Below are 25,170 nucleotides of genomic sequence, written 5' to 3'. Positions count from 1 at the left end.
TGTGACCACGGATGCCGGCCTGGAGGAACGGAAGGCTTACTGCGAAGCCTGCTCCATTCAGCGGGCATGGCAGCCTCGGTGGAACGAAACAGCTCCACCTTAACTGGCGGGAGTTAGAAGCAGTCCACCTTTCTATCCAAATCTTTGTTTAGCACATGGGTCCTCTCCATTTCCTAATCAGAGCAGACAACACAACATGTAGCCCACATAAGCAATCAGGGGTGACATCCAGATCTCGGCACGGGGCTTTCCTCTGCTGGGCAGAACGCAGCATCCTGTCACTGCACATGACAGTGATTTACTCCATCAACATCTAACCTAGTGAGGCAAGGCCCAGTGGGGCTTCCAGAGCCCGATTGGCTGCATCTGGAAGGAGTACCAGATTGGCTGCTGCAAGGTGTTCATTGACTGGGACAGGAAGAAACACGTTGATCACAGAATAGTACAATTATAATAGGTCCTCCTCTTCCTACAGGCAAGACTACATTGGCTACTCAGAGCAAACAGCTCTTTGTTCTTTCCATAAATCAATTATTGTTCACCTACACCTCAAAAAGTTTCTTAGAGAAACATCTCTTTTCCCCCTGCCCCATTCTACATTGTTTCCTGCATGGTCCTGTATACAATCCTTTCTGATTTCACTTCTCCTCCTTTTGAGCTCTATAAAGTGTAGCTCTATGTTTCCTCTCGGTGAAGATTTTATTTCCACTAATTATAACTTCTTCCAGGAGACTGCATTATTGGCTGTCTCTGTGAGGAACCACCTCTGTATGTGCAGGAAGAACTCCATCATGCTCTGGATGGATCCAGCCTTCAGCCTTAAAACTGACACGCTTTTTCACAGAACTCAAGAAATGGTTCTTCCTTCATTTCCCCCTAATTATGCTCACCCCCTTGAGCAGGCCTGGCTCATATTGGATGTTGGAAAGGCGATCATGATTCAGTTTAAGTAGACTACGGAACTTAGATATTCTGATTCTTTATTTGTTGCCCTTCTTCAGTGGCCTTAGGTCAGAAAGCTTCCCATGCAGTTTGTGCTAGGTACGTTGGGGCATGTACTTTGGAGGCCTGTGAGGTTAGCATTTGCACGCATGTTGCAGCATGTTCTAGCAGAGCCATGGCTGCTTCAGTGGCTTACTAACGCCCCCTTAGGGGAGATCTGCAGGACAACACAGAGCCGTCACACTGCACGTGCATCACGCCTTCCAGGAAGGACCAATAATATGTCTGGCAAAACAGTCCTGGGTTTGGTTTTATAATGGGTATTACTTCAATGGTAAGATCAGTCTGCCTCTGGCCCTGCCCTTTTCCAACACGAATTTTGTCCATCCTTTGTTGGCTGTCTCTTTTGCACTGGATGGAAATACACAGGTGGGTACTTAGCATGAATTTGCATCCATACCACCTTCTCTGGAAGGCTGACCACCCCAACTGATACTGGTACTTTGGAGAATGCCAATACCCATCAGGGAATTCCCCACCTTTTCTTTTTCTGCTGTCTGTTTCGGCTCACTGCATTATGGCTTCTCAGTAATTGCCCTGGCTAAATGCTTGGTTAGTAAGAACTGGCTTGGAGGAGTCTTAGGAGCCAGGACTAAGGTAAACACCTTGGTCACATGTTCCTGGCTTGCCCCAGGCAGTGGCCGCCTTTAACCCATTATGATTATTTCTTGTGCACTGGATCAGAATGGAAGTTCATGGTAAGCACCCGTCTCTCCATTCCCTAAAGGTCTGCCATGTAGTACCTTATTTTCACCTAAGCTCCTTAATGGCTATTAATTCTGGGGATGAGGTATAATGGTAGAAAGAAATGATGTCTTCACAGCCTTAGCTGCTTGTTCGCAATTATGCCACAGATATGTGTTACTTTCTCGTGTGTTTCTTACACAGGGCAGTGTCTTCCCTGTCTGCAGAGGTAGACAGGAGTGATAATAAAAATAGTGTCCTGTTGCTTCTTTCCTGGAATTCTAGTCTGTGATGACAAATTCTTTGGAGCTTAGAGATGTTTAACATAATGATTTAGCAATTATTTTATGTGGTTTTTTCATTTAGAATGTTGCAATTGCTACTAATGTCACTCTACCAGCTGTCTAGTTTGCAAAACAAACATTTGTTTTTCAGCTTAACGGATTATTTTTAGGGGTATTTACAAACCAGCTTGATGAAGCTTTGTTGTTAAACCTCAATTTGTTTTAAATCCAGCACATTATCTATGGAATGCAGTACTTTTGGATAGAATTAAAAAATGTGACTATTTCTTCTCTCCCATCCCCAAAGGGAAGCATCTTTTCATTGCTAAAAAGTGAGTGTTTGCCATTTGGATAGACTAAAGGGTGTAGAAGTTGCATTCTAGATATTCTTCATCTTCTTTAGAACAGCAAATTGTGCAATGTACAAATATCCCCAGGATGCCTGGAGTGATTACATCAGAGGGCTGAGACAAGAAGGGTGTCTGAAGCTGCCTATGCACATTTCTGAGCTCGTGCTCTTTACAGTGAAATAGTGTTTTCTTTGTAATTATATTAGTTTTGTACTCCTTCAAATATCCTTTTCATTAAAAATACATTTAGAGTAACATTTTCTCCTTTTAATTGTATGTGCATTGATTTTGACTGTAAGAAGACCTTGGTTTTAACTCATACATGTGGGCTATCAAAGCACTTCTGGACTTTTGGTAATGCATATCTCACTGCAGTTCTTGCAATATATTTGATCGGTATGTGCCATTGAAGCCACTGAAACTTCTGCTTTCCTTCTAGCCACCTCTTTATCTGGCAGGCTCACAATGCACTGTTTATTATTTGCTGCCTGCTGAAGGTGTTGATCTGTCAGATGTCAGAAGAAGAGCTGCAGCTTCATTTTACCTATGAAGAAAGGACACCAGGTTCTTACGGTAAATATTTAACCAATCTAAGAGAACAAATGGCACTCATATTTACTAGGGTTACTAACAAAGGCCATGTTATTACTGTAAAATGATGTCTGTTGTTAAGCTTTCCAGTTTTGTGTTTCACTCTGCCTGTGTTTTCTGATTGATGAAGAGAGGAAAGAGAAAGAGAACTGATTTTCAAAGGCCCTATCCTTCTGTAGTCAAAACGGTGTCACTGATACACAGTAGGCAAAGCATTAGCAAGCTTGGGCAAACCTCAGGGTTGACTTGGCTTTTTATGGAAGGAAAAGCCTTAGAAGTGACATCCAATCAGGAGCATTCAGTGGGCATGGAATGCGCACTGATGATGCTTCCCCACCCCTGAAAAGCTAGGGGTGGGGAATGCATTGGAGTGACTGGAAATCTGAAGACATGTACTCCACTCCGCAGCACTTCTGCAGGATGCTAGGGTCCGGAACAGAAATGGCGGGGGAGCCACATAGGCATCCATAAGCCTGCATAAGTGGTTTATGCAGAGAAGTGAAGACTTGGTCCGGTGGAGTGTTTTCCCCCAAATTTTTCAAATACCCCTTGAGGGAAAATGGGTTTTTCTCTAAATTTGCACTGTTACCCTATCATTTCTAGGCCTTTTCCCCCAGATGTTTACATCTTCTTGTAGATTTTATTTCTATACTATCCTGTAATAGCTGAAGCTGTCTGGAAGGTTTACAACAATGTATAATACAGTTCAAATGATATACAAGAACAATGTTTTAATTAATATAAATTAATGTTTTAATTTAATATAGCTTAAATATTTTATATTGTATTTTTTGGATTTTTAATGTTTATATGTGTTGTGATTTACTTTATAATTGTTTTTATTTATTGTTTGTAAGCCGCCCCGAGGCTTCGGCGAATGGGGCGGCATAAAAATGTTTTAATAAATAAATAAATAAATAATAAATAAATAAATAAATAAATAAATACAGTGAAAATACAATGTACAGACCCAGAACGAAGAAAAATCCTTGACAAATGAAGTCATCATCAGAGGTCCTTCTGTGGGTATCTCTACCACCAGAGGTCAAATGAGTGACTACTAGGGAAGGGTTTATTCTGTAGTTTTACCGCATCTGTGGAATCCCTTCCCATGAGAAATATGCCTGAAGTCTTCGTGCTTTTCATGCTTTTATTTTAAGCATGAGGCTTAGGTGGTCCTGTTCTTCCAAGCTATTCAATGTTTGACTCAGTATGGTTTGATTTTGTGTCTTCTGCTTTGATTGGACTGAAAAGCTGCTGGAAATCTTCAGAATTGTTTTAAATTTTGCTGGGATCTATTTTATTTGTAGTTTGATGCTGCATTGATACTTTCCTGCTATTTGTATGAATGTGTGTTTTTTTTAAAAACCATGTGATTCTTAAGTACTTTTCTGGGGATATAGGCAGCATACAAATTGAAGGAACTTCTGAAGAAACTGAAAGAAAATGCAAAATCAGGACTATATCTAAAGATTAGGGAAACAAAAATCATGCCTACGGAAGAATTATGGAACTTTACTGTCAACAATGAAGAAATTAAATAGTGAACAATTTTTCATACCTTGGCTCAATCATCAATTCACAGGGAGGCTACAGCCAGGAAATTAGAGGAAGACTGAGGCTTGGCAGGGCAGCAATGAAAGAACTAGAAAAGATCATTAAGTGTAAGTGCATTTCATTGAATGGGTGTGAAAGTTGAACAGGAAAGAAAACTGACAGGAAGAAAATGAATTAATTTAAAACGTGGTGCTGGAAGAGAGCTTTTGAATCCCCCAGAAAGACAGAAAGATGGACAACAGTGTGCTACATCAAATTAAGGCAGAATTATCCCTGGGAGCAAAAATGATGAAACTGAAGCTACTGTTGTTTGGGCACATCACGAGAAGGCAAGAGTCACTGGAGAAGGTGCTACTGGGAAGGAAAGTCAAAAGCAGGAGAAGAACAAGAAGGCCAAATAACAAGACCGAGCGATTCTATAAAAGAAGTTGCAGCCTTGCATTTACAAGAGCTAAGCAAGGCTGTCAAGGACAGGAGCTATTGGAAATCATTCACTCTTAGGGTTACCATAAAGAGGAGATGACGTGATGGTGCATGTCAACAACATAACAACAAAGAAATGTTCCAGATAAATTCCAAATCCCAGGCTAGGGTGTATGTCAAGTGGAATCCATCACCAAAACCCTGTTTATACCTTGAGAATCTGCCGTTGCTTCAAAGAAATCATGAACAGCTAAATATTAGCATGTTTTTCTATCTATTCATTATGATTTGTACCCAAGAGAAAAGTCAGTTACCTGATAGTTTTATTGCAGCAGGTAATACTCTTTTATTTGTCACAGGAAACAAAGGGTAAGATTTTTAACAGCTACAGAACTCTTCATTAAGGGAAGCTTGTAGAAGTGTTCTGTGCATGCCCTACTTCTACATCATTAGGTGATTTATCTTTTTTGTACATGGAACTAGCACAGTGGGAACATTAGCCTGTCCTGGTGTGCCAACTCTACATGCTAATGGAACGACTTACATGGCAAGGCTGTTCTGTGCATGGCAGGGCATAAGTGTAACATAAACAGACAAAAACTTCATTGGCAGTCCTGGTCACATCACTTTGGTTCTTACTGCAGCCTAACATACAGTGCTGAATGTTCTGTAGATGTAATAACTCCAGGGATAGTTCTCTGGATGCATGGTGCTTGGTAATACTTATCTTATTTACAGATGCACAGACAAAATATATTGGAAACAATAGATTTCTGTAGCGGCAGCAAACCACAGATCCTGCCTCAAATCTTCAGAGAACAACTGCTTGGATCCCTGCAGCCCTGCACTGCTTCCAGTCCAGCTGAACTTACTGCTGCCTGCCATCTCTAAAACTCACGTCCAGTGTTTCTTTCTGCCTTATCTTCTAATTTTGATTAGTGTCACATTCCGAAAGGAGAGCTACTAAATCACGCCCATTTATTAAGGAACATTAATGTTCTCTTGTCCCTGGCTGGCAAAACTTTTGAGATAGTCTCATCTCTGCTTAATCAAGACAGCAAATCTCATTACAGTATAGTGGTTGAAGAAAGTGGCATTTAATAGCCTTGTTTATGGAAGACATGTTATCTCTAAAAAAAGAAGGTGCTTGTGTGTGGTCTGTTGGTTTGGAGTGGGGATCCAGAAGCCAGGAAACTGCAGTTCCTCCTTGGTGTGATCTTTGCTTCACTGTGATCCTCTGCCAGCTGATTGTTTCCCACTTTAGTTTAGCCCTCTATATAATTGGGATAATGTTCTCATTTGGTTTGTTGTGAGGTTCACATAATGATGGCGCACAACATTTCCTTTATGACAGGGCTTCCTTGTACAAATTCTTGGGTTGAATGGCACTCTTTAACCATGTATAAACTCAAGGATGTCTTGGTTGAAAATGATTGGCATGTCCCCAAGTAAACATAATGGAAAAGGTGGCGGGGGGAGAGGAGAATTCTGTTGCCTTTGGATCTTGTGAAGCAGTCAAATGAAAGCTGTGACATTTAAGGCCTTTGCCTAATGACTGCATCTGAGAGAAGAATACTTCCCACGACTTATTTTTTCAGCTGTTCTGTGTTGTTGGTAATTTTGAAGGAAGCAGTAAATTGAAAGAATTGTGTCTCAGCTGGCCAGTTGTGCCTATTCATTTGACTTAACTTGGTAGTTGTTACAGACTTCTGAGACTCTGGAATCTTCTTCAACCCAGACTAAAATATAGGATCACTTGCAAATTTTTATTAAATTTGAGCTTACCTTTCTCTCCCCCCCCTCCACCATTCTATTTGCCTTATTTTTGCTTTTTCTCAAGTGTTACGTAAGAGGATTTTTTTCGGGGGGGGGGGCATTTGGTGATGCTGACCTGGGTGGTTGATTTCTCTGCTGTAAAGGGTAACACAGCTGAGAGATCCTCTTATGTAGCCTTCTCTTTCCTGTAGAACCATGATTTTCAACCCCTTTGACTGATGGGACATGCAATTAATACATATAGAAAGCTTAATATCCATATAACCTACTGTTAGTTGTTGTTCTGGTTTTGGAATTATAATTGCAGATATTTATTAAGATTTGATTTGAAGAACCAGTGGCTGAGAGTGTTGGTCTTGGAGCTTTAGAATCTGGGAGCAAGTCCAGATTCTGCTGTGGACAAGTTTTGTTTTGGGCAAGTCAGCTTTCACTGTTTTGTAGAATTGGAGTAATAGTTATCTATCCCATAAGCAACCCAAAAACCACTGCAGAGGACTTTGTGTGCTCTTAGTCTCTTCATTTTGTTCCTTCACCCCCTCTTACTTATCTATCTGTTTACCAATTCCTTCTATTCTTTGATACTTAATGTCTGTGCATGACAGGATCCTCATTTTCAAACAATCTTTGCTTTTTTGATATGCTTACATGTGAATCATGGGGGTAATGTTGAAAATCTGTAGGCTCTAAAATTTTGAGAGAATCCAATTCCCATATACCATCGTGTTAAATTTCAGCATCATGTTGTGTTTTGGGCAGATTTAAAAAAAAAAAAAAACAGAATTTGATGAGTTTGAATTTCTGTGGTGCAACCCGATAAGAATTGTGGGTTTTTCTGTAACGAAAAGTACCATTGCTAATACTAAAACTTCCAGCATCAGTCTTTGTTTTTGCTCTTTTTAGGAACAGAATGTGAAGACCTTATGGAAGAGTTACTGTGCTGCCTCATTCAACTAATTGTTGAGATTCCCCTTTTGTAAGTCGACTTTATATTATACAAGCATCTGCACCAACTGCCTTCTGAAAAGTTCTCATTGTCCCAGAATTCCATGGCTATAGAAAATTTACCAAACATTATGCCCGGGGTCTAATAGCCAAGCAAAAGGGCGCAGAGCACCTGAAACTTCCGTTGGGCCACGTAATGTTTGAAGTCCTTTGACTATTGGAGTAGGTGGTCAATACACTAGCTGGTGCAAGAGCCTTGCTGTGGCCATCCGTGCCCTGGTAACCTCGCGCCTGGATTACCGTAATGCATTCTAGCAGGGCTACCTTTGAAATCAGTCTGGACTCTGCAACTGGTCCAGAATACGGTGGTGCTCCTGCCAATGAAGACTGGCTCTTGCAGACACATTACGCCGGTCCTGCACAGGGGCCAGTGATGCAGTAGTGCCCCCTGTCATGGAACATGCCTCTGTTGAGATCTGCCAGATGCTTTTTCTTTTCTTTGTCCAGACACCAATGGAAAACATTTAATTTTTGCAAATATTTTGGTGAGTGTGTGGGTTGGTTTCAGAATGGTTTAATCTATTGGTTTTTATTGCTGCTACTGCCATGCCAGAATTTTAGCCACCAGACAATTTTATTTAAATGATTGTTTTAATTTGATTGTTCATATGGTTTTATTAAGTGAATGTTGATTTTATTGTTTTTATTGTACTGTTTTATTGATTTAATGTATTGTTCATATGGTTTGTTTTATTTGTTGTTGTTGAATATAAACCACCCAGACAATCTCATGACTATGGGTGTAGCATACAAGTGAGATAAATAAGAGGTATTCAAAAGAAGGAAACAAAGAAAAATGAAAAGAGTGTTATATACCCAACCTGATAACAACCTGGTGGTGTCAGGTACTCCTTGAAACAGAGCAGCAAGAAGACCTTACAGTAATTTGAACAGGTAACATGACGGAGTTGCTTTTCTGTTTGGTGGAGGCAAACTTCACTTCAGGTTTTAAAATTCATTTATTGTTTTGGAAAAACCAGCACAGTTACACAGGTATCCAAATCTGATTGATAGTTTCGGGAGGGGGGTTGTTTTGTTTTGTTTTTTTTTTGTGTTTTTTATTTGGCAAGGTTGGGGGAATCTTTAATGAAGCAATCTTAATTACTAATGTATTTTGTTACCTTTGTATAAAATATTTGTATTGGCTAGGTCTGAATAATATCAGTAGAATTTGTTTTCTGTTTTTCTCAGATAGGCTGCTGAAGTTCGTAGTTTTTTCTTTGGAGTCTTTTTCTATTTTACAGTGCAGATATCTTTTTCATTTGGATGTTGGACGGCCACCCTGATAAAGGCATAGCTGTTTTCTTTGGAAGCCTTGCTTTCATGAAACATGCTACTATCGTCATTACACTAATTTGGGGGCAGTTGCTGTCTAATGGGTTTGTGGCATGATTTAGAGAAGTCATTCTGATTATGCGAAGAGTCATTGTTGGTACTTCCTGCAACAGTGATACTTCTGTCTGGGGCAGATTAGAGGAAATGCTGAGAGGTGGAAGGACTGAGTAATATAGGCATGTTCATAAATCATTCTTTTTGTTGGAAGCCAGCATGAGGCTGTATGGAGACAATTAATAGCTAGTCACTCTATTTGAAAACAGCCTGCGACCACAGTCAACCCCTATAAAAATCAGTCGCCAGGATCCAGAGTTCCAGGACTAACTCTGTGAGCCCACAGGGCTTCAGAGGTATATTTTTTAGTGATTTCATCCCCTAAAAATGTTGATCTCAGGACATGTTTGAAAGGAGTTTCAAAAGCGATCTATGATATGTCAGTGACAGGGTGTGGGGCAACTTTTCAAAGATAAGATTTCTGTTAAGATATGTTCAAATGAAGGATGGAATAGACTTTCAACCAAGATGTTAAGCTGAACTTAGAGCTAGATAGAGTTAAGATAATGGGATCCAAGCTTTTCTGTTGGGTTGTACCCTGCTTTTCCACAGAGGTGCCTTTAGAGGAAAATGCTATTAATCTTAGACAAAAATGATGCTATATCTTAGAACGAAGATTTTAACTGAAGGTGGTTTGCAATGGAGACAATCCATGTTGGATAAGATAGCAAGATGAGAATTTAGGATGAGGGGTGTACAACAAACTAAAGCTTCTAGATGTGGAATAGGCACATTCTAGATTTTACTTCAGTATGTTAAATTTGAGCCACAAATATTTCAATACAATATTTTGAAAGAAAAACATGTTTTTGGCCAATAGATCCATGTTTCCGACATTTTGTATTCAAATGAACTTTTTAAATGTGACAGTCTTCTGCAATTTAAAACATTCATGAAAGACATTAACTTGTCAGGTACCATAAAAGCTTTTATTTGTCTTAGTTAAAAGCTCTTTCTGTCTGGGCCTCTATATGGGTGGGTTTAAATCTCATTCTTCAGCCCAGCAGGATTATGGATGCTGATTTTAAAAAAAACCAAACATGCTGATCAGCACTTTAAAGCCCTTGGGGTGGTTACAGCTATTGGAAAGGTGAAATCATAGAATAATAGAATTGGAAAGGTCCAGCCCCTGCTCTGTGCAGGACTCCAAGTTAAGCCTTTACTCCCAGAAAACTGTCCAATTGCATCTTGAACTCTTCTAATGCTGGAGAGCACAGCCTCCCTAGGTCATTGGTTCCAGTGTTATACTGCTCTAACAGTGAGTTCTTCTAGATATCTAGCTGGAATCTAGCTTCGAAATGCTTAAAGTGCTTAAGAAAACATCAGCACTTTAGGTTCTCAAAATGCACAAACTGCCCCTGTGCCTAATTAAGGGGTATCAATAGATTTATTCCCCTCAGCACTCGCACAAGTTAACTTTTTAAAAAGGCGATCTGTCAAGCTTGAAAACTTGAAATGAAACCTAAAACTGCAAGTTCTGCCAGTAAAATATATCTGTTTTAGAATATGGAAAGGTAATCCTTCTGTGCTTGCTTCATTCAAAATCCATGTTTTGACATTACAGGCATCCGTAACCTTGAGCATCCGTGCCCTGTGGAGCATCCTTTTCACCTCTGGTGAGAGGCTGGAGGCAGTAGGATTCCCATGGAGTGGCTACTTCTGGGAACTGTGTGTCATACTAGACAGACCTCTGGTTTGATCCAGCGTGGCTGCTCTCATGTTCTGAAATTAGACATGATCTGGACAGTGGCATCCCATAGTTTTGTTTCATTTGAATATGACAAACTGTGATTGATACATTGGGATTAAACACCAAGCTATTGTTTTTCATTAACTGGATAATAACTTCCTAATTTCTTCACCTTGCATGAAGACAAAGTAGAGAATGGAGTACACAAGCTCACCGCTTCCTGTGATTACAGTGGGAAACCTTAGTTTGCCAGTACATTTGAATACAAACTGTTTGTATGACTATACAAGCCACATGGCTGAAAAAGTGTGGAGTTTTATTCTGTTTGCTTTATAGAATGACTGATCCGGGCAGGTTTTGCAACTGAAAACACTTAGTTTTGTCTAGACCTGCTAGGAGGAACTCTTCATTTAGGACTGTTGAATTTGGTTTCAGATCACTTACGGATAAATTTTTATTTTTTTATAGATGAGTATAGAAGTTGGTAGAGATGGGAAATCAAAATATTGAGTGTCTGAAGTTTGTCCAAAAGCTACAGAGTTACTCATAAACAAGACATCTTAATTCCCCTTTGTAGCTTCTGAATATACACCCTTCCTTTCTGTGGAGGTGGGAGAATTAACTGGGAATATTTCCTGTTCTTTCCATTAAGAAAAGGTTGGCAGAAGAGGTTGCTTTTGGACTTTTGGTTTCAATTACTATATTAAAGTAAATGGGAATTTCCCCAAACTTTTCTTGACAGCCATAACTAGTGCATTGCATGATTTTTTGCCATTACAGGATGCTAATTTTGGGAGCTGTGCCAAGAGGGAAGATCATGTTCTTTTGTATTTGTATCCTGAGACTGATAACCAGATATTTAGCATTACTTTTCAGTGTTCTAAAGTGAGTCTTTGATGGCTTCCTTTCACCTTTCTGGTGGGCCCTCAGCAAGTATGGCAGTCAAACCTGTTCCTGTGTCGTCTGAAACCTGCAGTGTGAATCAGTCTGTTCCGTCAATTCCTAAATTGTGAATGTTTAAATCTTGATGTTTGCACTGCAGTAAGTTGACTAAGCTGAAGACTAAGGAGTGGCCATTGCTCAGAAAACTGGCATGCACGAATCTACAAGTCAGTGGTTCTCAAGCTGGTGTTTTCAACTGCTGTGTTACTGAGTATTAGCCATGCTTTTTTGGTGGTGATGGGACTTGCACCTCAGCAACATCTGGGGACCCAGCATTGAGAACTACTGCTTTTTTAGTCAGATACCATTTCTGTATAATGACTGTGAGAATCAATTAGTTTTGGATTTCAAAAAGTGAGAAACACAAGGTGAGAAAGTCATTTCATAATATTGAATGTAATCCTTTCCTCCTCCCTCCCAGCTTCCTGCCTCACTGTTTCCCTTTCACACACCTCTCCAATTCATTGTTTTCTCCTTCCTAACCTATAGCCTTCCTCTTTCTTTATTCCTCTGCCTTTCTGTTTCCCCCTCCCTTCTAGCCTCTTGCCTCTTGAGTCCACCTTTGACAAGCTAGGTCAGCATGTAGCTATTGATTAAAGTCACATTTTAGGTCAACTCATTGTGGCAATAAGCTATCATGGGTTGAGTGTTACGTGGACAACTCATGGTGCACCCAACACATGCTCAGGCTCACTATGGGTTGTTGGCCCCTCCCTTCCCCTCAGCCTACCTACAAATAGCTTGGGGATACCACAAGAGGGACTGAGTTGGCTTCCCTTTTGTAATGGTCTTGCAAGCCATTCTGGCTTTCCCCCCTTTATATTTCTTCTATTTGGGGGTGGGAATGGGAAATCTGGATTTCAAGGCTGCGTCTGCACCCCCATTTAACAATTATGGACAATCCCTCCAGAGGGCCCTTGTCACACTATGGAGGGGCTACCTGTGATTGCCAAACAATTTTAATTTTTGACCCCCTCCTAATTTTTGCAAATATTTGCAAAAACTATGATTGTTATCATTGTGATTCTGACCCGTGCTTGTGCACCTGGGACAATAAGTAGCTGTGGAAATGGGGAACCTCAGCATTTCTTCTCTCAGGCTTTATTCCACAGAGGTCGTAGGTAACTTTATTTTCCCCTTTGGTTCCACTTGGTTCCAGTGAGCTGTCAAATGTGACCAAAGGAAGTAGAAGAGTGGCTGTCCTTGACTTGATTTTTACCAACTGGGAAGACCTAATGGACAAAGTGGAACTTATGGGAATGCTGGGGAAAGTTACCCTGCCATACTTGAATGCTCGATTCTAAAGGAAGCCAAAGCCAAGTGTCACCAAACATGTATCCTAGATTTTAGGAGAGCTGATTTTAATAAACTTAGAACAATGATAAGTGAAGTCCTATGGCAAATGACCCTAATAAGAAAAGGAGTCCAAGATGGATGGGAATTTTTGAAATTCTAAAGGCACAATTGTAAACAATTCCAACAAAGAAAAGGGGTAGAAGACAACAGAAGAAGCCCATGTGGTTTCACAAAAAGCTTAGACAAGATCTGCAAACAAAAAAAATGTGCGTAGGAAGTGGAAGGAAGGCCTTGCACAAAGGAAGTGTGCAAGCAGGTAGCGTGGAATTACAAGGGTTGTGCCAGAAATTAGTGAGGGCTACTAAAAGCAACCAAATCCCTTCAGCAGGGGAAGTGTCAGGTAACTGAAGAAGGGCTAATGTTATCTCCACTTTAACAAAGGGAAAAAAAGAACCTAGGAACTACAAATCAGTTGGTTTGACATCAATCCCTGGGAAAATTCTGGAGCAGATTATAATAATTCTAGTAATCATTGCATTGTTCTGCAAACAGATTGAGAACAATGCAGTGATTACTAGAAGTCAACAAGGGATTCCTCAAGAACAAATCCTGCAAGACTAATCTGATTTCATTTTTTGATTCGGTAACCTCCCTGGTGAACTTTGGGAATGCTGTGGATATAATATATCTTGACATCAGCAAACTTCTTGACAAAGTGCTCTATGATATCCTGATTAGCTAAATGTGGGCTAGATGGAACAATAATCATGTGGATCCACAGTTGGCTACAGAATTGGATTCAAAAAGTGCTCATTGATGGGGAGCGGTAACAAGTGGGGTACTGCAGAGTTCAGTCCTGGGCCCAGTGCTCCTCAATATTTTTATTGATGGTCTGGATGAGGAACTTCAGGGAATGCAGATGACGCAAAACTGGGGAGGGGGGTAGTATGGCTGATACCCCGGAAGACAGAAATAAAATTCAAGGTGTTCTTGAAGGGTTGGAGCGCTGGGCTGCAAACAACAGAATGAAACTCAATAGGCACAAATGCCAAGGCATACACATAGGAGAAAGAGACCAAATCCATCATTACAAGATGGACGCTACTTGGCTTAACAGTACTGCAAGGGAGAAGAATCTTGGAATTTTTGTAGATCACAGGCTGAATATGAGTCAGCAATGTGATGTGGCTGGAAAAAGGACAAATTCTATTTTAGGCTGCATTAATAGAAGCATCCCTTCCAAATCATATGAAGTACTAGTTCTCTACTCAGCAGGCCTCTTCTGGAGGACATCACAGTTGAAGAAAGTTGCAGGCAAGCTGGAAAGGATTCAGGAGGGCAACAAGGCTGATCCAGGGACTGGAAACAAAGCCCTGTGAGAAAAGATTGAAAGAACTGGGCATGTTTAGCCTTGAGAAGACCGAGGGATGATAGTACTCTACAAGTACTTGAAAGGCTGTCACAGAGAGAAAGGACAGGATCTCTTCTCAATCATGTCAGACTGCAAACATGGAATAACAGGCTGGAACTACAGGAAGCCAGGTTCTGACTGAACATCAGGACGAAATTCCTCGTTGAGAGCCAGTGTGGTGTGAGAGCCAGTGTGGTGTAGTGGTGAAGAGCATGGGACTGGGACTGGGACTCAGACGATCTGGGTTCTACTCCCCGCTCAGCCATGGAGCCAACTGGGTGACTCTGGGCCAGTCACAGACTCTCAGCCCAACCTGCCTCACAGGGTTGTTGTTGTGGGGAGAAGATGGAGGAGGAGAATGATGTAAGCTGCCTTGAGCCCTTTGTAGGAAAAAGGCAGGATATCAGTTGAAAAATAAATAAATAAATTGTTGGAGCAGTACAACAATGAAGCCAGAACCCTAAGGAATTTATGGGCTTTTCAACTCTAGAGGCGTGCAAGTGGACAGCCATCTGAGTGGGATGGTTTAACTGGGGGTACTGAGCAGGGGTTGGACCCAGGGATCGTCTTTGGCCCCTTCCAACTGTATTATTCTATGATTCTGTGAGTTCCTTGAAAGGAAAAAGGCAAGGTATGATAAATAAGTTGCATTTTGGATTTAACTCTTCAGATGGGAAGATGCTTCTCCTATATTTTGGGAGAACAACACTTTGATTTCACATTGATTTGTAATGTCCCATGACCAGTTAACCTCTAATAAAAGAATGTGCTTCTAAGGTTTTGTTTCATTCTGCTGGAGAAGGAAAGAGGGAAGTGACCTGCTGACCATAGCTTATAAGATAAAGTTTTAGCTAATACGTACATATACATTAGTTTTTATTGATAAGTTTCTATTCTTTTTCCTTTTAGAGACATAACATACAGCATTTCCTTGGAAGCAGTGACAACACTTGTTGTTTTCCTTTCCTGTCAACTTTTTCACAAGGAAATTCTCCGGGAAAGCATTGTTCATAAATACCTCATGCATGGCCGATGGTATGTCAAACCACAGTGTCACTTTTGATAGAATTGTTGCCATTATTGTACTTTCTTAATGCTCGTATTTGCCCTCTGAATATTGCAAGTGCTTTCCTTAACTATAAGTTTATCTGTGATTCTGTGTATTGCAGAATCTGGGGGGATTAAATTCTTGGGGATTAAAAAATTCTGAATTTTTTAACACTGAACTCTGGGGGATTAAAAAATATTCAGTTCATCTAAACATAAGCAAGCTGAGGCAGTAGAAATAAATGCTGCTATTAAATGTAAATTATTTTATGTGTATCTTTGGGACTATATCATTTTCTATTTTATAATTTATACGTGGAATCCTGGTGAATTTGTTAGGGACAACCAGTCTAAAACAGCATTAAAAATGCTGCACACCCTTTGAGTGCACAAGTACATTATAATACAATTATTATTTCACTTATAGCACAATCCTGTGCATGTATACTCACAAGTACTGCTTCCAGAAGGGCTTACTCGGAGGTAAGCATGTGTCGGATTGCAGCCTTATTCTCTCAATATCCTTTTAAGGCAGTAAGCACCAAAATGGCTAGTGGGCCACCATTCCCTGTTGAAAGTTGCCAGCCTGGTGCAAGCAACTTGATTGCTAGCATTAGTGGCTAAACATTTCCTTTCTCTCCACTAAGTGTATCGCCAGGGAAGAAGCATTTTATCCTTCCCATATCAAGGCCATCTGCTGGTCCTAGAGGCCGTTCATATGTTACGGCGTGAGCTTACACATGTGTTACAAGCCATAAAGAGTGAAGAAGACTGAGATGACGTTTTCGTTCTCCATCCTAAGGAAGGCTTGTTTAAATTAAACACTATGTTGAACCAATGCTGATATGAGGAAGCATGGAATACAGTGGTACCTTGGCTCATGAACGCCTCAGCTCACGACCAAATTGGGTTGCAAACAGAAATTTCTGAAAATGTTTGCCTTGGTTCATGAAATTTGCATCAGGTGACAATCGCAATCACCCCCATCTCCACCCCCAAGTGTGCCCGTGATCACACCCGCCTTCCCCCCAGCACACCTGCCTCCCCCCAGCACACCCACGATCACGCCCGCCTCCACCGAGCATGTCCACGATCGCGCCCACCTTCCCCCAGCGCACCAGCCTCCCCCCCCGACCCCCGAGCGCTCCTGCTTCAAATTTTTGTGATTAAAAAACAAAATAGTTACAGAACAGATTAACCTTATTTACATTGAACCTTATGGGGAAATTTGACTTGGCTCACGGCCAGTTTGGGTCACGACCAGAGTCCTGGAACGGATTAAGTTCGTGAGTCAAGGTACCACTGTATCTGATTCACACTTCTTCTGTTTCCTCAAAGCTTTTAAGAAGAGAACATGTATAATGTTGCTCAGAAGAGAGTAAAATGGGTTTGCAATGACAAGCAGGTGAAGCATGATCACATGTATGTCTCACAGGGCAGCTAGAGACTTAAGATTCGTTTGCAAGCACAGGTGATTGGCTCTGGGTATTAATTACTTAAATTAGTGCAGTGTTAATGTTAACTTTTCCATATATCTCTTAGTATCCTGTCAACAATTTAAAAAAAATCTTTAAAGATTGGGATTTATATATTTAAAGTATTATTCCCAGGCCACCATGAATCAGTCTAAATACTTGGCTCTTTTGCATTTTCAGTCTCCCATTGACCAGCAGACTTGTGAAAACTTTGCTGTATAACTTCATCAGGCAAGAGAGAAGCCCTCCACCAGGCACCCACATCTTTCAGCCAGAGTCGGATGGAGGAGGACTGCTTTATGGGCTTGCGTCAGGAGTAGCAAGTGAGTCTTAGTGTACCAGTGACGTCTGTGTCTGTGTCCACATGGCATTCAAGCCTTGGATCTTCCTGCATGTAGTGTTGGCTTGCCTTCTGTGGGAAGGAAGCTGGGATCATGAGAGCAGTAGGGAAAGAAGGAAGCAGAGCGGAATTTGAGCAGTGCTGGCAGGAAGGAATTTTACCGTAGGTTTTAACAAGACTGAGAGAAGGCCTGCCAGTGGTTCTACAGCATGGATGTATGGGATGTGTGTCATGAAGAGGCAGACTGTTGTTTGCTTGACTTTTCTACTTCTATTCTCACTTTTCTCTTCTTAAGTATGCAGTAATAGGGTATGGATGTTTTCGACCTTTATAAAGAATGAGCACTAAAAGTCACACCCTCCATTGCTAGAGGAAGTTGCTTTAACATTTTCAGCCAAGTCTGTCCAGCCCATTGAAGCTGGGTGCTGCTGCTGCAGGAGTTTTAGCTGTAGCTGGCTACAAAGCCAGCCCAAGAGATCACGTGCTCTCCTACTGTGATGTCAAGTGAGACTCAGACCCTCATTTTTGGCCCTGACCATGTTGCTGCCATATTTCCATTATAAGACCCTCCAGGAGAGGTTGTAAATCATTTGGAAGGCACAGAAAGCCAATGCTTGTGGATATCAGCAGCTGCTTGCGTTGTAGGGACAGCTGTATGTCCCAGTTGCAGGTTATTTTCCATGCCACGTAAAACATACATTGCCTAGCTGTTGCCTGCTCAAATGTTTAAGTGCATAGATTGAGCTTTTCGTTTCTTCTGACAAGCATCATATTTTGGTAGGTTCTGCCTCTTTGGGTATCTACTTTCAGCATGAATCAATTCTGTGTCTGTAGGGGATGCTGACAAGTTCTAACCACAGTGCTGTGTGTGGTAGGAAGGCATTCATATGCACTTTGTTTCCTCTTTCCCCCTCCCCGTCTTTTACTCTCCTGCAACAAAAACATTAAAGCAGATTGTCTGCACTTCCTCTTTGTTAAAGACCCCATGGTGAACAAAATGTTAATCCTAAACATACTTGTCTTAAGGCAGTGGAGAGAAATGAAGACTTACAAATAATGAATGATCTTGGTTTTACTGCGATACAAATTTCTGCATATGTGTGGATTAGATTTAACCCCTTACTTATCATTAGTCAGATAATGAATACCCTATAGCATTGAGAGTAAATGTTTCATTAATGCAGTAAGTGCTTAAAGAGCTTGTAGCTTTTATTTTCCCCCTTGTTTCTTTCTCCCCCAACTTTAAGATCTTCAGAAACCCTTTTCTGAGAGTCCTTGCTAAATGAAGTGAGGTGGGTAACAACTGGGTAGTTGCCTTTTCAATAGAAGAATTTCAGTTATGAAATAGCTTCCCCAGAGAGGTCAGCCTGGGACCATCTTCCTCATCTTTCTTGCATAAAGTTGCTTGCCTGGTGCATCAGGCTTGTCAAATAATCAGTCTGGGTACCTCAATAATGTGCTTTTATTGTGCTTCAGTTTTTAGTATGTATTAAGATATCTTCTTAAAACTATCTCTTCAGCCAGGCTTTCCATGGTATATGGTTTGTAGCATGTGTGCAGTTTTATTGTTGATTAATTTTGTATTGTGTATCTTATTGTTGTATTATATTGTTCTGATGCCACTGCCTTTTTGCAAAAGGTGGTAAATATACTTGAGTAATAAATACATATAAATAGTAGTTTGAATTTTTGGTTGATTTTTTAATGGTATATTTGTCTTATGAGTTTCCCAGAAAAGTCTTGTTATGGGATGACTGTGTAAATATTTATTTATTTATTTATTTACTTACTTACTTACTTACAATCTGTATGTTTAGTTAGCTAATATCCCACCTGTTTCCCACAGATCTCAAGTTTAAACTGAGAGTGTGTGACTGACCCAGGATTACCCAGTGAGCTTCATGGCTGAGTGGGGCTTTGAACCTGGATCTCCCCAGTGCTTGTCCAGCATTCTAGTATCTATAGAAAGCTTCAGCTGTTGGACAGTATATAAATTGTATACATGCATGCACACATACTTACACTGCACTGGCCCCCAGTGCTGTGATTTCTTTGTTCACATTCTTCATTTGCTGTAACATTTGAAATGACCATTGCCTACGTTTTGTAGGTACAATCCCCTCTGGAATTTGAGCACCAATCTAAGACCATCTCAGCAAGGATGCCGTTGTGCTGAACTATGTAAACGGATGATTCTGGTTTCTACTGTGCCTCCCCAAACAACAGATATTTGGGGAGGGAGCATAGTAGAAAAATAAAATAAAAGAAATTGAGAAGCTGGGTTTGAAATCAAGAAATTTGAGATCTGGTGAATCAGTAATATAATATGCATGTTACTTTTCTTTACCCACAGTATTGAAGTGGAAGTGGATAACCTACTAATACGGAATCTTTTTTCTTTAGTAAAACCTTTTGAGTGACTAATTTGCTGGACCATGTTAAAAGGCAGGCCCATGTTAACTTGCCTGGGAAACTTACAGTCCAGCCATGACAATGCATCTGATTTTCCTCATGGAGGCAGTAGAAGAGCACTTCTTTGTTTTTTGGGATAAGTGTAGGGTATGTAGTTCATAGGATGAGGCAGTCACCCACAACCATTTTTGGCTCTGTTTAATTTAGAAACATGCATATCATTTAATGTTTTGACGTGCAAGACTATTGCTGTTCTTTCAAACACAGAACAGTTTTTCTTTCCTCCAAAATCATGGATAATTTGCTTAGATTTTCCAGATTAGCTCCTTAGAGGTTCCTGACAATCATCTGTCCTAAAAGAGATTTCTTCCCTTTTATGTTTTATAATGGACCATCCAGAAAGTATGTACTGACAGGGTGATCAAAGTGCTTAATCGTTTCTATCACACAAAGATAAAGTTCAGTGTAGCTTGATGACTGGAAGGCCTGAAAAAATGTTTTTCCTTCAAAAAAATGAAAATGAAGTCTGCCTTTTATTAACAGCAAGGGCTCTTATAGAGCACTCTAAGGCATCTGAGATGGGAAGAAGTGTTTTTGCTGTGGTAACCTGGGATATAACTCTGAAAATAGGACTAGCTACAGAACTGGGATTTTCCAATTTAACAGTTATTTATACATATTCATGCAAGGAAAGTTTTGAGTGGCTTATGCGGGGTGGGAAGCATTACCTCATCCAGTCACAAAGCATGTCCACATCTACTTAGCTTCAGCATCAGTTGGAGCATTGGGTACTCCCAAATCACCCTTGGGTTCCGAGTCGTTTTTCCCAGTGATTTTCAGGAGCATATTCGTGTTTGCAAATTACAGACTTTATCTCAGTTTTCCGCACTCTGGGACTCATGTGCTGGATTGTAGCTCCAGCATGACCATGATGATAGGCAGTTGCGATCCAACACATCTGTAGGATATTAGGTTGGAGAAGGTTTTGTTATTTTCTAGCCTTTTTGAGACCACAAGCACATCTGGAATTGTGTGAAAGAGTCGGGCACCATCATAAAATAGTTTACAAAATGGCTACTCTTGTGGGTCACAAAACATCTATTTCACTGAAGGCCAACTACTGCAGTGCAAAGAGAAATAGTTTGTCCAAGAAACTGCAAATAAATCAAAGGTGAGGAATAACCCAAAAAAACATTATTCTGTACTCACATTATTCTGTTCAAACAGAATACTTATTTCATGTGAGGCAAGAAAAGTAATTTCTTTCAATCACATCTAAATAAATTTATCAAAAATTATAATAGGGAAATTATCCAAGATCCATTACTCCAGATTCATTAATCAGATCAATTCAGGTCAGATCAATTGATTATAATGAATTTATAGATAGATCACACCAAGCAAATCGCACTGTTGGATATATCATCACGGCTTCCAGATCCTTGAGCTAAAATGCCATGCTTTCTAATATTTGAGTCAAAAAGAGGGATGCTATTTGCAAGAATTGGCCCCCATCTGTCCCCTTCCTTTTTTCAACAATAATCTGGGGACAAGCAAACTGAGGTGAGAATATTCTACAATTTGTTCACAGTAAGGTCAAGAAGCATTGCTTTATTCCAATGGGGCATTATGGTAGGGAGAGTGATACAGTTACCTTATTTTGATGGTTCCTGATTCGTTGGATCATGTTTCAAGCAGAAAGACCCCAGGGATGCTCCAAAGTATTGGAGCGCAACAAACAGACGTGAAACAGGTGGAAAAGGCAAGTTTTTAGGGGTCTTCTGACCTTTGCAGACTTTTGAAAAATCTATCCCACTCCCCCCCCAAAAAAAGAAATTGCCCACAAAAAAAATATAAGGCAGACCTAATAAAAACATTGATGTTGGGGTAGCAAGCAAAGCAGCATGAGTAAGCTGTTTCCTTGTGGTCTCAAGACTGGCATACCTCATGGAAGCATTTTGGAATTCTTAAACCTCAAAATGTTTTGCGCAACTTGTTGGAAAGACAGCCAGTAACTGTCATAAATAAATGTTTATCTTTCCAGCAACACAGAAAATGCTTGTTTAACTATCATCTGCATATACATTTTCACACTATCCTACAGATCCGGCTCTCAAATGGTATATCTCCCAGCTTTTTATGGGGGGTGAGCGTGACACTTAACAGGCTCCGATCCCTTTAGGATGCCCAAGCGTACGCATTGTCTCCATGACCGCACGGCCCAGCTACCCTTGGCAAGGCTGAGTTCCAGACATTTGGAATGACACAAACCGCCTGGACGCAATGCACTTGTTGCATGAAGTGTTGCCGCGGAGAAGTGCTTTTCAGCAGCTTTGACATAGGTGCGGTAATGTTTCAATCATCTCCTCACGCTCAAACTAACATGGCAATAGTTGTCAATATTACGGAATATGTTCTGACAGGAAATGGACAACAGCCATGTCAAGCAAGGAAATTTATCTTAATTTGCTTTTTTGGATGTGGCGGTTTGAAGGAAGTTTTCTTGTCCCCCCCCCCTTTTTTTTTTAGACACCAAGTCTAGGTTAAGGATGTAAGAAAGTCTCTGACATTTATTTCTTTTAATTTAAGCCAAGTTGTTAACAGGATTATAACAAACAACATTATTTTTTCACTGAACATTTTAAAAGAACCAACTTTAATAAAATGTGTTCTGCCAAACTAGAGTTTCCAACACAAGTCTGAGATTTTTTTTTAACACAGCCTCTGATAAATGGCTGTTTTCCCTTTGAACAAGCCATCAAAAACATTTTTCCTTCTTTCTGTGAAAGTTTGCCCAGCCAAATTATAACAAGATGAAAATAGTGTTTCTGCTCTTAGCAAAATAACAGTGTGTGTAAAACTAACTGCTTAACTGTCACAGATTAAATTAAATTACCTCCTTCCCAGATTAGTGGTTATAGATGAATGGATCTGAGGGTTTATGTGGCTGCATTTGGGCAGGGCAGGGCAATTTGTGTCAGGTCAATCCGTTGGCTTCAGTGGTGTTTCTGGGCAGCAGATCTGGAGGAAAGTGACACACACCATTGTTGGAAGAAAATATAGGACTCAGGTAGAAATATGCTGAGTTAAGAATGGAAGTTAACCTAAAACTAGGCAGGCCTAACCTGTTCCATCACTGACCATGGTACCTCCCATGGTTGGCGTACAGCAGAGGATGGTGAATCAATACTTTTCTCCTTTGTTCACAGCACAGCTTCCTCTCTCCTCTGCTTGCAGGATGTGTGGATGACATCTCTCGCCTCCTCATTGTTAGGCAAGATAGCAGATTTATTTTTTTTCAAAGCAGAGGTTAGCACATCCAAGTATAGCAATGTTTTCTCTTAAACTCTCAGTCTCACCAAAAGAGAAAAAAGTATGTATTTTCCCCATTTCCATAGTGAATTTGGAATCACTAATTGAAATGCTTGGAACTTTTCGTGCTGGTAATGTTATATGGCCTTCAGGGTTGGCTCCGTTCTGATGGATCCCCAAGGAAAAATGCTCCCTGGTCCCTTTCCTGCCTCCCACCTCCATTGATGGGTCATGAAGAGGCTGTCTAGGGATTTCATTCCCAAGTGGAGAAAGCCCAGTCACTAGTTCTTAGGAAGCTACTGGGCCTTCTTTCCCGTGTGTGGAAGGCAGCCATCTATCTTGGAGTAGGTGCTGGATCTGTTGAGTGCAACACCTGGATCAAAAAGGTGGCTTTTAAAAACTTTTTCAGCTGCTCCTAGTAGCGACTGTTCTCTACTGCTTACAGCTAGGTGTGTAACCTGCTGGATGAGAGAGATGGAGAAGAAGCTATATGTTAGGCATCTCTGTAGAAGTCTTAGGTAACTGAAGGCTTGAGAAGTTCTAATTTCTTGTTGTTAGAGCATGGTAAACCTAATTCAATTCAGTACTCAATTCAGTTTCCCACACCCTGTTCAGCTGGGCTACAGCAGAGAGACTGTTGTCCTGGCAATGCTATTTGCAGTGCTACAAGGGCCATCCCAGTTTTGATGTGGGGATGGGTGGAGCTCAGTGATCCCGAAGGAGCCAGGATCACAGCATTAATTCTGCTAATGGCAGTGAAAGAGCAGCTATCCTAGTTGGGGTGACTGGAGCAGGAAGCAGGCTATGATTCTTCCTTTCTGGCATCTCTCCTTCCTTCCTGTGTACTAATCTTTCTTCTTTCTAAGCAGTCTGTCCTCTTGGGTTAAATTCTGACTTGCTTTTTTAACCTCTATCCTTTGCAGCACCTTTTACATGGAACTCAACTTCCCATTCTGCCTGCCTTGCTTCTTCTTTTCCCTTTTTTAAGGAAAAACCTGAAATCCTCCTGACTCAGCCTTCCTTTTCCCCCCTTTTTCATGTCTGATTAGTTTCTCTCTTATTAGCTTCAGCTAAATATATGCTAAAACAGTAGCAGTCTTCATGAATCTAAAATAGCCGATTGCACAGTCTCATAGTGCATGAACTGTGAAAATGCCTTCCATGCCACCTTGTTGCAACAACAGGTAACCCAGATTATATATAGGAGGAGACCCCTGAAGTCCTCTATGCTGGCATACGCCAGGGATGTGGTTTCGTGCATCAGTGATGTGGACATATGAATCACTATTGGTGTGAGAGCATTTGCTACTGTAATAACTTCTTAAAGTGGAGCCATCTTGCCAAGTCAGGTTTTCAGAGCTTCTTGGATAGTAAAATTCATTTTGTTCTTTAATCTTGGGAGCTTTACTCTTGCCCAAGTATATTGCCCTCTTCTTAATTTCAAAACTTTCCCGAACAAAACTTTCTTTTCACAACTGCACCCTTTCAGAATCATAGACACTGCATCTTAGATGCAGAAACGAGCAAAGGTTAGCCAAAGAAACCTGTATCATCACACAAGGAGTCACAGCGTTTTGTAGCTATTGGAGCTGAAGTAAAGTATGTTGGCCAATTCCATTGAAGGATGGCTGCATTCCTATTAGATTAGTTGAGGGGGCAGGCAGACTTCTGGGTGTTTCTGCAATGGGAATTTTGGCTCGTGAGCCAGAGGGAAATGGCAACATAACCTTTCTTTATGCTGCAAAAAGAGACCTTGGGGAAACAGATAAATTTCTTGGAAAAGTCGGTGGATGAGCACTTCCCCTTATTGGCTTTCTCCTCTGAATAAGAGTTGAGAAGGTTGAGAAAGAGGCTCCCAAGAATTCCATTTAACATTATCACCTTTGGTACCCTTCTTGGAAATGAGCAAACAATAGAAATGGCAGCTTAGAGGTACAACATTAATCTTTGTTTCAACATTATAGGATGAGGGAGGGTAGATATGCTAGTTGAGGAATCGTCATGTCTACTGCTTTTCTTAGAGTCATTCTGGATTAATTTCCAGACAACTGGATAATCTATCTTCTTTACTTCCAAAAATAAAAACTTCAGATGTTCTGATAACATCTGTTGTGAAACCTTTAATGTGTGTTGTCTTTGTTCTTCAGTTTTGTGAAGACTTCACTGTTCAGAATGTGCCACAGCGCC

At 40.7% G+C, this 25,170-nt stretch overlaps 1 protein-coding gene across 6 annotated transcripts in view; it reads left to right on the top strand.

Annotated features, from left to right (window-relative positions):
• The window catches only part of DYM (dymeclin), a 223,858-nt gene that overhangs the window by 41,390 nt on the left and 157,298 nt on the right, over positions 1-25,170 (top strand). For all 6 annotated transcript variants that reach the window (XM_044431104.1, XM_044431105.1, XM_044431103.1 and 3 more), the window contains 4 exons: positions 2,760-2,893; positions 7,568-7,640; positions 15,307-15,432; positions 17,100-17,242. In XM_044431104.1, coding sequence (XP_044287039.1) covers positions 2,760-2,893; positions 7,568-7,640; positions 15,307-15,432; positions 17,100-17,242 — 476 coding nt within the window. The remainder of the gene's footprint in view (positions 1-2,759; positions 2,894-7,567; positions 7,641-15,306; positions 15,433-17,099; positions 17,243-25,170) is intronic.

Source organism: Varanus komodoensis, unplaced genomic scaffold (assembly GCF_004798865.1).
Source record: "Varanus komodoensis strain SLA01 unplaced genomic scaffold, ASM479886v1 scaffold22, whole genome shotgun sequence".
Classification (NCBI taxonomy): domain Eukaryota; kingdom Metazoa; phylum Chordata; class Lepidosauria; order Squamata; family Varanidae; genus Varanus; species Varanus komodoensis.
Note: the sequence above shows the minus strand (reverse complement) of the source record. Positions and strands in the feature narration are given on the sequence as shown.